The sequence below is a fragment of the Zootermopsis nevadensis genome, unplaced genomic scaffold (genome assembly GCF_977971745.1).
Source record: "Zootermopsis nevadensis isolate Lab colony 2312 unplaced genomic scaffold, Znev_1.0 Znev_ptg000050l, whole genome shotgun sequence".
NCBI classification, from domain to species: Eukaryota; Metazoa; Arthropoda; class Insecta; order Blattodea; family Termopsidae; genus Zootermopsis; species Zootermopsis nevadensis.
Genome location: NW_028259182.1, coordinates 3,561,110 through 3,574,743, shown reverse-complemented (window position 1 = coordinate 3,574,743; position 13,634 = coordinate 3,561,110). Strand labels below are relative to the sequence as shown.

General features: G+C 42.6%; 1 protein-coding gene across 3 annotated transcripts in view; it reads left to right on the top strand.

The window, feature by feature from the left end:
- Snoo (Sno oncogene) overlaps positions 1 to 13,634 on the top strand; it is a 132,049-nt gene that overhangs the window by 104,971 nt on the left and 13,444 nt on the right. For 2 of the 3 annotated variants that reach the window (XM_022068369.2, XM_087361045.1), the window contains exons 2-5: positions 9,334 to 9,563; positions 11,100 to 11,259; positions 12,073 to 12,301; positions 13,310 to 13,587. In XM_022068369.2, the coding sequence (XP_021924061.2) occupies positions 9,334 to 9,563; positions 11,100 to 11,259; positions 12,073 to 12,301; positions 13,310 to 13,587 (897 nt within the window). Of the gene's footprint in view, positions 1 to 9,333; positions 9,564 to 11,099; positions 11,260 to 12,072; positions 12,302 to 13,309; positions 13,588 to 13,634 lie in introns of those variants that run through there. The other variant, XM_087361047.1, reaches the window with a different exon arrangement.

Genomic DNA, 13,634 nt, shown 5'->3' with positions numbered 1-13,634 from the left:
AAAACTCGTGAGGTGTTAAATAGGTAACATGTTATAGAGACATGCTTTGTGTTTTGTATGAATGACTCGTTCTGTCTGAAACAAGCGAAGAGTTCAATGTCTTATTTGGACTAGCAACAGAAACTAAGTTGAGGCAGTTAGAATGCCTGTCATTAACCAAGACACGACACAAACACGACTGTGAAATTGTGGAGTCACTATTGGGCGCGACTGTCTCATAGAAAGGATCTATGTCACACTAAATTATTATCATACACGAACAAATGTGGCGTGGATACGTACGGAGTTTCATAATTTTCGCTTATGACTGTACTGTAATCAGCAAAGACCCTGAAATTTATTTTCAAGTAGGTCTGTTCGTGGTTATTGAACTCCTGAGGCAAACTGCTTGCGTTCGCTTCTCACCCAGACGACCTCGACACTTTTTTTTATCATACTTTTCGGTGTTATTTACTGGAATGGTGTGATGTGACGTCATTACGTAGACATATCTTAATCGGTAGTCGAGGTTCGTGGTTCGATTCCCGAACGGGATGAATCTTATGAGATGAGGGGTAAACCAGGCTTTGGAATGTTAATCTGGTTTATGTAAATGATTAGATGATATTTGGTACGCGTTACTTAATCCAAATTTGAGTGATTTTTATTAATTCTGGCATCGTTAAAATGTATTAAATTGGAAGAGAGTGGCGGATGAACGTCTCTCCTCCCGATATTCCGTCTAACGGGAACGTGACTTTAACAAAGCTTTGGCACTCGTAAAAGTTGTTTACGAGGTTAATATCAATGTTACGTCTGCGCACTTAATAATATGACAGGATTTAAGAAAAAAAGAAAGGACAAGTAATGTTTTGGAGAAAATATGTTACTTCCGGTAGTCTCTGAGGTAATTTTCAGTAACCTGTAGCCCCCGGTGTCTTCAGGAATGTTAGGCACGAAAACGTAAATCAGCATTGGCTTTGAAATAATGGCCTTTGTATCTTCAGTAATTGAACGTAGGAACGCAGAAACTTGGGTTTGTAGTCTCCACGTCCTGTTGGAGAGGGTGGTGGAGTTCGGCGCGGTCGGGCGACGGGCCGGTCCCGGCCTCTGGTCTTGACGTTAGGAAGGAAACACCACGACGCGCGGGGGTCATCGCCCCATGTGCACTGGTGCCACGTGGCGTTACCTGTCGGCTTGAATTTCGGCGCAACCCAAACTTCCTTTGCATTTTAAAATAATAATAATAATATTAAGAACGTCTTCGTATTTAATTTTTTTTTACAAGGGCGAGGAAAGTTTAAAAAAATTTAAGATTTTTGTAAGGGGACGAGTAGTCTGGCATTGTAATAACGCTGTGGACTTATATTAAGGCTTTGACCGGGATGTTCTTTTGTTAAATCTTATGTGGTACCGCCTGATTCGACTTCTAATGGTTAAGTGAAGTGTTTTCTTCGCGGTACGGTCTGGATTCGTAAATATTATGAAGACGAGCTTCGGCTTCAAAGGGTTAACCAGCTGATTTTCGTAATGGTGAGGTGTAGTGTTTTCTTCGCGGTACGGTCTGGATTCATAAATAATATTCAGACGATCTTCGGCTTCAAAGGGTTAAGGATGTGAGCAATCACGAGGTGTCTTTACAGGTATATCTGTTTTTCGTCATTAACTCCAAGGGACCTGTTCCTTCCTCTAAATTTTCGTATTGACATTTTCTTCTCATTTAAACCTGATCTGATGTCAGCAGTTGCAAGGTTTTCTGCCCAGGGTGACTTTAGGGGTGGCTTGTTTGCGTGTGGAGTTACCCCGAAATGAGACACCGTTTCCCATATCTCGCGCAGTGGAATTCATACAACACGAACGACGTGGAGCACGCCATTTGGACTTCCTTGTGGATGCGTGTGGAAATGTTGTAGCTGAAACTCCCAGAGGCGTGTTTTTGTCACTGATAGTCGTGGAGATGTTGTAACAGCAGTTTGGACTTAACCAACCAGTCAGCCGACCAAGTAACTGCATTAGACAAGATCATTTATAAAAGTTAGGATTAATAAAGCTACCTGTAGTTATTCAACTGTCAAGATGTTACCTGCCTTTATGAAACGAGAAAATCCATCTGACCCAGTTTAATCCAGCCTACAGAAATGGTTCCTGCCCTCCTTTCTCAAGTCTTGCTTATAACATTATTCTCTCGTTTGAACTCATTTCGTAGAGGTTTTTGTTTTTATGGCCGGAATTTCTTTGTGCAATTTTTCGTTTTTATCAACTCGAACTGATTACCCCGTTTAGAAGTTGGCGAAGAAAAGATTGTTACCGCTGTGCTAATCACTGTTCCTTTGCTCCAGGACAAGGACTGACCAAAAATATATTTTTGCAATAAATTAACGCAAATTTCTATGAGGTGTGAGAAATCTCGGAAGAATTTTTGTGAAAAAACTGTGCTATTCTGTGTTGTTTGCATATTTCGATTTACGTAACACCCATCGTACGTGATTTTCAAATCGGCTTTTTTGGGGGGGGGGCATTAAGACGCCAGATTTTCCAAATAATAGTTATTATAAAGCTCATAAACGTCTACAATACTCATTTGAAGGGTTTTATTATTATATTTGGTGGATGTTTGACTACATGAAACGGAAATAAATATTGATCCTTTACGCAGTCTCATGTCTACGTAGTGAAATTAACTTTGAAAGAAACTTGTTTTTTTTCCCCAACAAAACGAATGTCGAGGACAGTGGGATTTACGAAATAACAAAGGCCACACTTGTAAAACGTATATCGAACTGACCAGCGATCTTTCTTGTGAAGTAAGGAACACGAACCGTGTTCGCTGATAATAAATGCGAGTTTGCTTTGCAGAAATTGCAACTGGTAGTGTCATAGAAAGCAGGAGAGAGAGAGAGAGAGAGAGACGCGGTTAGACACTTATTGGTATTCGGTCACCCGGAGCTGAGCGTGACCCGTAGTGACCCTTAGAGGTCAACTTGTGGGCCGTCCGACTGACGTCATAACCTACAGTCTCAATGCAATAATATATCCAGGTGTCTTGTTCCTCGATAGCGATTAGTAGGGGACTAGAAGAGGTGTGCGGTGACCTCACACATGCACGGAGGGCAGGGTACACATGTCGCCCCAGTCTGACTCCTTGGTATGCGGCGAAATATACGTTGCTGTTCTGTTGTCGGATTCACGTAATGCGGTTAGGTTTGCAAACAGGCGTGTTCGGAGCATCAACGTTGGTATTTGTCTTTGAGGGGCTGTTGGTTAACTACGAAAACCGGAGATCGAGCCTCCGGGTCCACGACAGGAACTGGACCTACCTCCAGAATGTCTAACTAGACCCTGCTGTCCCGGAATTTGCCTGCGGGACTAAGGTAAATCACGAAATATTCGGAATAACAGGTTTTTGCAGCCCGAAGTTGTAGCGAGAAGCCAACAGAATATGATGTATATGCTCTGCTATCTCGCCCGTTTCTTTCTGGGAGTGCGTATCGTTATGACATCTGATTAAGTGCAGGAAGGGTCGTGAACTTTCATTGAGAGGTCAGGAAACTGGAGGCATAAAGCAAGTGACTATTTATTCTGCTTTGTCCGTCATATTTTTTATGCAAAACAACTGCTTTTTCGATGTTGGTTGTACTTTATTTCTTCAGATGAGAAAACTCTGCTCTGTCGAGATCCACGCCATCTTGAGAACCTCAGGTCCCAGAGTAATTTTGTCCCCCCCTCCCCTCTGGGTCACCTGTAGGTGTAATTAGAGCCAGCTTCGTGGTTTTACACAAAGAAACACGTATACGATGGATAATGCCCATTCTGATGACGTGTTACAGAATTTAAGTTTTTTCTGAACATCGCTTGTCGGATGTGTACGTTGGTTGCAGGTTGTTATGACGCCTTGACATGAGTTAGTGTCTTTAGGTACTGAGAGACATTTTGTGTGGAAACTCTGTTCGGTCTGAAGATTTCTGTATTCTGGGTTGTTGCGTTGTGTAGTCTGGTCGATGTTAACCAACGTTTCAGAGGTCATACTGCCTCCGTCATCAGAGTATGAAGATTTCTGTCTTCTGGGTTGTTGCGCTGTGTAGTCTGGTCGATGTTAACCAACGTTTCAGAGGTCATACTGCCTCCGTCATCAGAGTATGAAGATTTCTGTCTTCTGAGTTGTTGCGCTGTGTAGTCTGGTCGATGTTTACCAACGTTTCAGAGGTCATACTGCCTCCATCATCAGGGCGATGAAGATTTCTGTCTTCTGAGTTGTTGCGCTGTGTAGTCTGGTCGATGTTTACCAACGTTTCACAGGTCATACTGCCTCCATCATCAGGGCGATGAAGATTTCTGTCTTCTGGGTTTGTTGCGCTGTGTAGTCTGGTCGATGTTTACCAACGTTTCAGAGGTCATACTGCCTCCATCATCAGGGCGATGAAGATTTCTGTCTTCTGGGTTTGTTGCGCTGTGTAGTCTGGTCGATGTTTACCAACGTTTCAGAGGTCATACTGCCTCCATCATCAGGGCGATGAAGATTTCTGTCTTCTGGGTTGTTGCGCTGTGTAGTCTGGTCGATGTTAACCAACGTTTCAGAGGTCATACTGCCTCCGTCATCAGGTCTCTTACTATTAATATTCACGGAATGGTTGCATGTAATCATAGGTCATGATAATTTTTAATGTAACTCTGGCGGATGTTAGAACTATAATTTTTTTTAGGGCCAGCATCCGTGGTCTTGAGAGATATTTGGATGTATCATCATCTGGCGTTTGTTTCTTTGCGGAGGCCAGTAGGTATTTTGTGGAGACTGAATATTCTATTATTTTAATTCTTCCAGGAATTGGACTCCTTGCCGTGGAATCCGTAGACAGAACTGAGGTTTAGGGCACTTTCATTTCTTGATGGGAGAAAAACAAGGTTGGTGTGAGATCGCCATGTTGTTCCTTTCTCCATAAAGCAGTTGACCGATTTTAAGGAAATGTTTCAAATGTCGTGCCTCTTAAAGCCACCCCCTACAGAGTAGGTTTCAATTTTTTTTTTTACAGCGTGTGACAATCCGGCCGATGTAGGGCCTTGTTCTAATTTTCCAAGTGTCGATGGCTGAGAGTAGAAAAGGTTGTTCGTCAGAGGAGCGCAGTTGCCTAGCAATACCCGAACCTGTTTTGCCTGCTGTTTATTTCGGACGGTGGATCCTTGTTCTTATTCTTCTTATTTTGTTCCTTGCCTGGCGTCCGCACATTTTATGCAGCGAAGGTCAATGTACCTGTGGACCTCTCTTGAGTTCGGCTTGAACCATGAATTATTTACCACACGAGGTTGGCATGGAGATTCCGAAACTTGTACAGTGTCTTCTTATAATGAGATTTTTCGTACGAAGCGTTGCTTGAGATAACCAAATATTAATTGGAAATTCTTCACAGATTTTCATTCCTGACGCGAATATAAGATATTTCGCCTGCGTTTGCCACAAGATATTGCAAAAAGGCTTTAATATTAATCTCTTTGAAATACGTGTGCCTCCTAGTTGAATCTCTCGTCTGCTTGTCCGTCCGGCATTTATTAGCCGGACGCAGTGGCGGTCTTGGGAGTGACCTCGTTCACTGGGACCTTGTGTTCGAATCCCGCTCAAGGCATTGATGTTTGTCCGTCCGTCTATGTTGTGCTCTACTGTGTACAGGCAGAGGCCTTACGACGGGCTGATCACTCGTACAAGGAGGCCTACGATGGTGATATTTTTATTTATTTAGTGTTCTGTCTGACGACAGGTCCATATGAACAGGATCCTTCCATCCTTTTCTCGGACTGGGACCTGTTCATATACGTTCTTGGCAGATGATCCAGAAGTGGTTTGCCATTGCCTTCTTCTGTGTGTGAATGGAGTAATTGTTGGGATGCCACGGAGGAAAACTCCGCGTTGCCTAGACCACGGCCTTGCCCAACACAAGTTATAAATTCGGGCACCGCCGGGAATCGAACCCGAGACCCCAGGATTACAAGGCCAGCGTTCTAACCGCTAGACCACCTCATCTTATTATTATTTAGTGTTCTGTCTGACGACAGGTCCATATGAACAGGATCCTTCCATCCTTTTCTCTTCTCGGACTGGGACCTGTTCATATACGTTCTTGGCAGATGATCCAGAAGTGGTTTGCCATTGCCTTCTTCTGTGTGTGAATGGAGTAATTGTTGGGATGCCACGGAGGAAAATTCCGTGTTGCCTAGACCACGGCCTTGCCCAACACAAGTTATAAATTCGGGCACCGCCGGGAATCGAACCCGAGACCCCCCCCCCCCCCCCCCAGGATTACAAGGCCAGCGTTGTAACCGCTAGACCACCGTGGCTACACGATGGTGATAACAGTTGACAAGTCTTACAGTAATTTAATTAATAAGTTGTTTTTTTGTGGGCTGGGTCATTCGGATAATTCATCTGGTTAATCAGTTTGTAGTTTAGTTGTTCGGTGAGTTAACTGATTGTTTTGCTTGTCAGTTGATGGCACGTGGCCACCCGTGGAATAATTCCGCCACTCGTCCGCCTCTGGACGAGCGGGAGCCCGGAGATCGCGGGGGAGAGGGAAACCTTGGCGTCTCTTTAACGGAACAAGGGCGTCTCCATTCTCGGCGCCGGCAGACTTTTGGTTCATTCACTGCTGGGTGAAGGGGTGGGGATATCGCCATGGCAACAACGCTCGTCTTCTCCCTGTGAATGGAGCCGAGGAGCGTCGGATGTGGGATGCATCAATCATGTAGACGACGAGGCGGTCTGCTGGCTGAGGTCCGAATCTGAATTAGACCGGGCAGTCAGTTGATTGGCCGGGGTTCGATTCCGTGCAGGGAGAGGTCATCTTCTTTGCTGACACGTTTAGGACTTACTCTGGGGCTCTCTCCTTCCCTTGTATCAACTGAAGAGGTTAAGAATTTGTGGAATTTCACTTCTTATTTGAATAATGTAGGAGAATAAGAAGAAGTTGTTAGTACGGTGTTGTACAGGGTGTTCCAAAAATATGTATACGCATTTTAATACGGTGGCAGCATGTCAGTCAGTTGGTCACAGCCACGAAGCTGACGGTGGTCGTTTTGAACACCTACGCTAGATTTGGTAATTTTAAAAGTGCCAATGCTGACGTATGTATCGAAATGTCTTTATTTGATTCGTGGAATGTGTATATCCGTCTTCTAGGGACATTCTGTGTTTTAAAACGCAACCTTAACCAATGGACATGAGGACCTTACGTCACAAGTTTTGCGGGATTGTCCCGTTATTGTTGGTTCCTATTACATTGGTCTCCAGGATTTTCAAAATTTACGATTATTTTTAACAGTTCGAGAATTGTCCCAATGTGTAACGAAATATAAACCTTGTGTGTTCTTAAATATTTTTTTTTTGGGCGTTCTTTATAATGCTATCTCATTTTAATGATGGATTTGGAGCTCTTGATACGATTTTACCAGTGAGGTGACAAGGCGTGAAGTGAATTTATCCGGTCCAGCAGTGTCAGTGGCGGTTTCTCATGTAACGGACCTTAGGGTTCCATAAAAGCCGTTGAAGTCATTGTCTAGTTTAGGTACTATTAATTTTTATGGGTGGGTTTGCTCAATAGAATGTAAAAATTGAAGGAACGTGTTGAAGCTGTTTCTCAAGACCAATCAGTAAAGTAATTCGGTCCGGATGGGATCCCCCTTCCGATAAGTCGCGCAACCCGCTACTCAGCCGTGTCGGAGAAGTTGCCGCTACGGCACGGCAATTTGTTGGATTGTGACGCTGTAAGACCATTATTCAGAAGGCGAGAGTTAAAGGCGTTTCCCATTGTTTCGTAGGAACGACGCTGAATCAGTTACATAGGTTATTTAGAATTTTGAGTATAGTTTCAGTGTTTAATTGAATGTTTCGACCTTAATTGGTCATCTTCAGGTGGGTCTCTTTAAGTGTTGGAAACTAATCGATATGACTGATAAATTGTATACGTATTTTCTGTTGTTGACTTCGCCACGTGATGGACTGTCTTAGGCATCGTATTTTATCAGAGTGGACTGTGTGGATGTAGCTACCGGTGGAAATCTGCAGTTTAACATTGAAAATATATCAATTATTTATTTTAATCCGTCTGATCACAATATAATTTTTATTTAAAATTTCTTATAATTAAGATAATAAAATATCATTCATGTTCCATATCGATTGATCGATTTACATTTCGGAACATTTACACAACATGTTTCGGTTTTAAATAAAAATTATATTGTGATCAGACGGAATTAAAATAAATAATTGATATAATATTCACAATATGACGCAATTACACTATCTTATTGAAAATATAATAAAAAAATTGTTGTGTAGACAGACTCAACCTCTTTTTCTTTTTTTTTGAACTGGTTATATTTGGGTCGAGTTTTATGTAAAATAGTTGTTGTTTTGGGACTGTAGGATCCCGAATTTAATTATTCAGACAGCTTTTGAACTGTGTTTTAGTGCGTCTAGCCTTATACCTGCCGGCCTTGACCCCTGGTTTACCCTTTTCGCGTTTAGCAACATTTGTATTCTAACAGCGAACTCGTGGCTTGGTAAACAACCGTCCTTTTCTATAAATATAACTCGTGTGTGTTCAGAAGAGTAGACGGAGGATGGAAGGGTTATGGTCACACCGTTGCACGCGTATTCATGGAGACGTGAACTCCGCTGCGCTCAGTAGATTGGGTTCCCCGCTTTTAATAGATGTTCTTTTGTTTGGAATGATGGGCCAAGGTTGCCACAAAGGCGGGAACTTCATACCGTAAACCAAGTGAGTAAGTTCCAAACTTCTCAAGGATCTTGTCATTAATGGAAGGAAGAAGGAAAGAAAGAAGGTAAAGAGAAGAGAACGATTAATATGTTCAAACATAACCCATCAAAATTTGAGAGAATGTGAATACGTGAGATGTGATGGGCTTACAGCTGTTACAGATAATATTTGCTGATTTTTTATTTGTAAATAAGGGATTTGCTTTTGGGGAGGATTAAATTACACACAATTTAGATGCCAAGCAATAATTGATGTAAAACAGTGAGTGATTTTTACTTTTCGACTGTGAAGCTTTATTTACGAAAATTGTATTGGATTGGATATTGAACCTACAGTCCAATAGAATTTGACTACAGAGTTGTGAAAGACAAATTTCAGAAGACGGAGTCTCTTCTGGGTTATTGCACTGTGTAGTCTGGTAGACTGGACACTCATCGCCCTGATGATGGAGGCAGCAAGGACCTCTGAAATTGTAAACTTCTACCAGGCTACACGGCGCTACAACCCAGAAGTCAGCCATCTTCAAACTCACCGCCATGAAATTTTTCCAAATTTAAGAGTCATAATTTAAACTGTTTAATTCCTGCAGGTTCAACACCACGAGTCTGATTCCAAGGAAGTCTCGGAACTTCAAGTATTGAAAAAACCAAAACTGGAAGTTGGACTGGATGCTTACAGTGCTTACTTATATCCCATGTCAGAGCCGAGTAATCACATTCTTTGGTATGAATCCTGGGCGCGCATGTCTGCATTCAGGCCTTGGCCCTCCCTTCTTACCAAGGAGGTTAAAGGGCAGCCACCACCCATCACGAGGGACAGGTAAGAAAAAGTTGTAATTGTTCAAGAGATACCTTTTTTTTTCTTCTTTTCAAATTTATGACAGATTCCAGACTAACCTTGTGGTTCTCACGTCCTAATAATACCTTAATATAGGCCAGTGCCTTCGAAATCCTTATGTATTAATCATTCATGACAATTTTCCTGTTAACTTGATGGATTAATTCCGCAATACGAAGGGAATCAGCTTCAAATCCCAGTACATTCTGTTAAGGCTTTGACCGGGATGTTAAATCTTATGTGGTACCGCCTGATTCGACTTCTAATGGTTAAGTGAAGTGTTTTCTTCGCGGTACGGTCTGGATTCGTAAATATTATGAAGACGAGCTTCGGCTTCAAAGGGTTAACCAGCTGATTTTCGTAATGGTGAGGTGTAGTGTTTTCTTCGCGGTACGGACTGAATTCATAAATAATATTCAGACGATCTTCGGCTTCAAAGGGTTAAGTCAGTGTACATGTTCAGATTTCTTATAGTCAGGTGCATGTGTTCAGTGTTTAATTGAAAAGGGGCTCGTAGTCTGTGTACTGATTTCGTCACGTAGCAGAGGTTAAATGTTACAAGTAAGTGTTTGCCCTTTTGAAGGGTAACAGCTCAGAGTTTGTGGCTGGTCGTAACATTTTTGGTTACTCTAAAGTTAGTTCAACAGCATATACTGGTGCTGCCCTCAAGTTGCTTAAAATGTAAAGACATTAGAACTCAATTAAGAGACACATTAGGATTACTCGGTTTATGTCTAACCTAACCTGCCAAGTGCATGCCATAGCTCAGGTGGTTAGTGACTGTTAACTCACTTTTGTTGTCCAGTTTTGCATGTGGGTCAGTAAATTGGGGTTTGTGAAGGGCAAAGTGTTGCTGGGACTGTTTTTCGTCGTGAGTTACGCAGTTTTTCTGAGGCGGTATCATTTTACCACTGCTCCAAATTCAGTCATTTATTTTCTGGGGGGGTGTTCAGTGATACCATTAGCAACTTTTAGTTCAGAATTAATTTTTTAGGAGAAAGTTTGGAGACGTAAATCAAGAGGATTCTGTACTCGGAAGCCATGACACACTCTGTTTTAAGATTTGAACAGACAAAATTTCTATTTCGTCTCCTGCATTCTACATCGTCTGCACATTAGCGTGATCTTCGATCTTATTGTCGTAATAATATTAGATGAAGGGTGTAGTTATGAATTCCTCATCAGTGTGTGCTTTTGATTATCGTCACATGTAAAAAAATATGTGTTTTATATCTGTGTAAGAGATTCATGCGATGAATTATGGCAGGGTGAATTGGAAATAATGTGCTAAGAATCGACCATGGCCTATTTTATTACGGTATCCCGGCATCTTCCTGCAGAAACTAAGATCCACAGATAATTCGGAACTCCTGAGTATGCAGCTGGAATGTTAATCACTCGAATGTAAGAGTCGTCACGTTTACTCTGTGCATTTAGCGTGACAGTTCTCTCTCCTCCTGTTGTGAGGATGATTGTGCTAAAAATAATGGAACGATTAATGAGGTTTGCGTGTTGCAGCTTACCCACCCCTGTGCCTACATACCTGAGTCATAGCCCACCAGTTCTCTTGCATCCGGAGAGGGTGGTGCCCATGTCTGAATCTGAGAGATTCGAGCGTAGTTTCCAGCCGAACGTCGCCCTAGCACCAATACCACAGCATCACAGAACCAGATTAGAGGTAAGAAAGTTGTAGGTGAGATATGATTTGGTAACTTCATCTCAGAGATTCTAATTCTTGTAATGAGTCTGCGTCGAGGCAGATTGTGACGTGTTTCAAGTCAGTTTACTTTGCGAATCGTATTGGCAGATGAAATAGTCATGTGATTCCACATACTCTAATTTGTTCTCCGAGTTAGTAGTTAGTTTGAAGTTATGTATTGTCTGGACATTTTCGATCGTCATTTTTTTTTAAAAGAGGAAAACCGCGATGTTTTGGAGACTGGCTCTGTCAACTATCTCGGCATATCAGCCTGGATACAGGTCTTGTCAGCAGATGACGATGGAAAAAATATCCAGAAACTGAATAATTTTAAGCTTAATCTACCGTCGTCGAAACCCTTTAGAATTTAATTAGGGGTTAATTTTTATTCATTATCATTAATATTACCTACTGAGATGCAGTACGCACTGCAAGCTGATCCCTCCTCCATAGCAATACATGATATTTATTACTGTTGACATGTACTGTCTGTCAGTGAACATTAATTTAAAAGCAGTAAAACTCATTCCAGTGCAAAAGTTTTACATTGTAAGTGCATTCTTTTTATATAAGAAATATCTGTCCCTTTCATAGCTACAGCACGAACTTTTATTCGGATCAGTATTTCAGTTCTCTCTCTCTATCATATTCTGTTTGTTATATTTGAAAAAAAATATTTTAAAGCCCTTTAAACGTTATTCCTCAAAGAGTTACTTGAAGCCGACTGACCTGATTCTATCAGTAGTTTCTCGCGATCTGTGAAAATGTTTTTGTTGCTGGTTGTAAATGCAGGTAAAGACGGAGGAGCTGGAGGTGGACAAGAAGTCGGCGTGTTCCAAGAAGTCCCCTACGAGCCCAGTGTCTCCTAGTTCAGCAGTTCCTGCTCCAAATGCTCATATAACTGCCGCCACTACTGCCACAACTGCCGATCCTGTATCAGGGGAACCTACTCTATATAACCCTGAAATTGAACTCTCAACTGACACTGAAGATAGCTCATCAGACGTGGCTGGTGAAACAGGCAAGGCTGTTGATTCGTTTCTGAATTTCATTGAGAATGTACGTACATGTCATTAAAGTTCTCGTATCGAACTGAATATTTCAATGCAGCGACCGACTCACACTCCTTCTACATGTTTCGAGTTCAGATCTTGGAGTTTCTCACAGCGTCTGATTACCTGAGAAGACTTTGTGACTCCCAGTCCTTTACAGGAGGCTGCCGACAGGTCCATATGAACAGGATCCTTCCATCCTTTTCTCTTCTCGGACTGGGACCTGTTCATATACGTTCTTGGCAGATGATCCAGAAGTGGTTTGCCATTGCCTTCTTCTGTGTGTGAATGGAGTAATTGTTGGGATGCCACGGAGGAAAACTCCGTGTTGCCTAGACCACGGCCTTGCCCAACACAAGTTATAAATTCGGGCACCGCCGGGAATCGAACCCGAGACCCCAGGATTACAAGGCCAGCGTTCTAACCGCTAGACCACTGATGTATTTAATTATAAGTGAGCTACTGAGTTTCTAAGGCTTGTTTATTTCCATAATAATTACAGACTGAAATATGGGAATGTAATTGGAATTATAGCCACGGTGGTCTAGCGGTTAGAACGCTGGCCTTGTAATCCTGGGGTCTCGGGTTCGATTCCCGGCGGTGCCCGAATTTATAACTTGTGTTGGGCAAGGCCTTGGTCTAGGCAACACGGAGTTTTCCTCCGTGGCATCCCAACAATTACTCCATTCACACACAGAAGAAGGCAATGGCAAACCACTTCTGGATCATCTGCCAAGAATGTATATGAACAGGTCCCAGTCCGAGAAAAGGATGGAAGGATCCTGTTCATATGGACCTGTCGTCAGACAGAACACTAAATAATAATAAATAATTGGAATTATCGAGTCAAATCGACAATAATTTTTCCCTTTGTCTTTGTGTGAAATCCTGATCTAGAGGGTTGTCTGGGAAGGTGAATGTATAAGTCTCGGCAAACCACCGAGGAAGCTGTTAATGACGCTGATCTGTTTCTGTAGCACTGATGGGGACGGAGAGTAAGAATGTGGTGGACCAGGTAGTCGCCGTTCTGGACACGCTGTGTGATGCCAAGGAGGCGACACGAGCTCGAGTGCTTGAACTAGTGGAGCGCCTGGCACTGAGACTAGAGCATCAGGAGGTCCAGTGCCAGCAACTGCGAGAAGAGAATGAAGAGTTGCAACGTCTGCATCACGAACAGGAACGTCGTCTCGGCCAGCAAGAAGAGCGCATTGCTGAGCTGCAGCGTCGCTTGCACCAGGAGGACAGCCCTATTAAGGTACAAAACCTATCATAATGGCACTGTCCCTGATCTCTGGTACATTA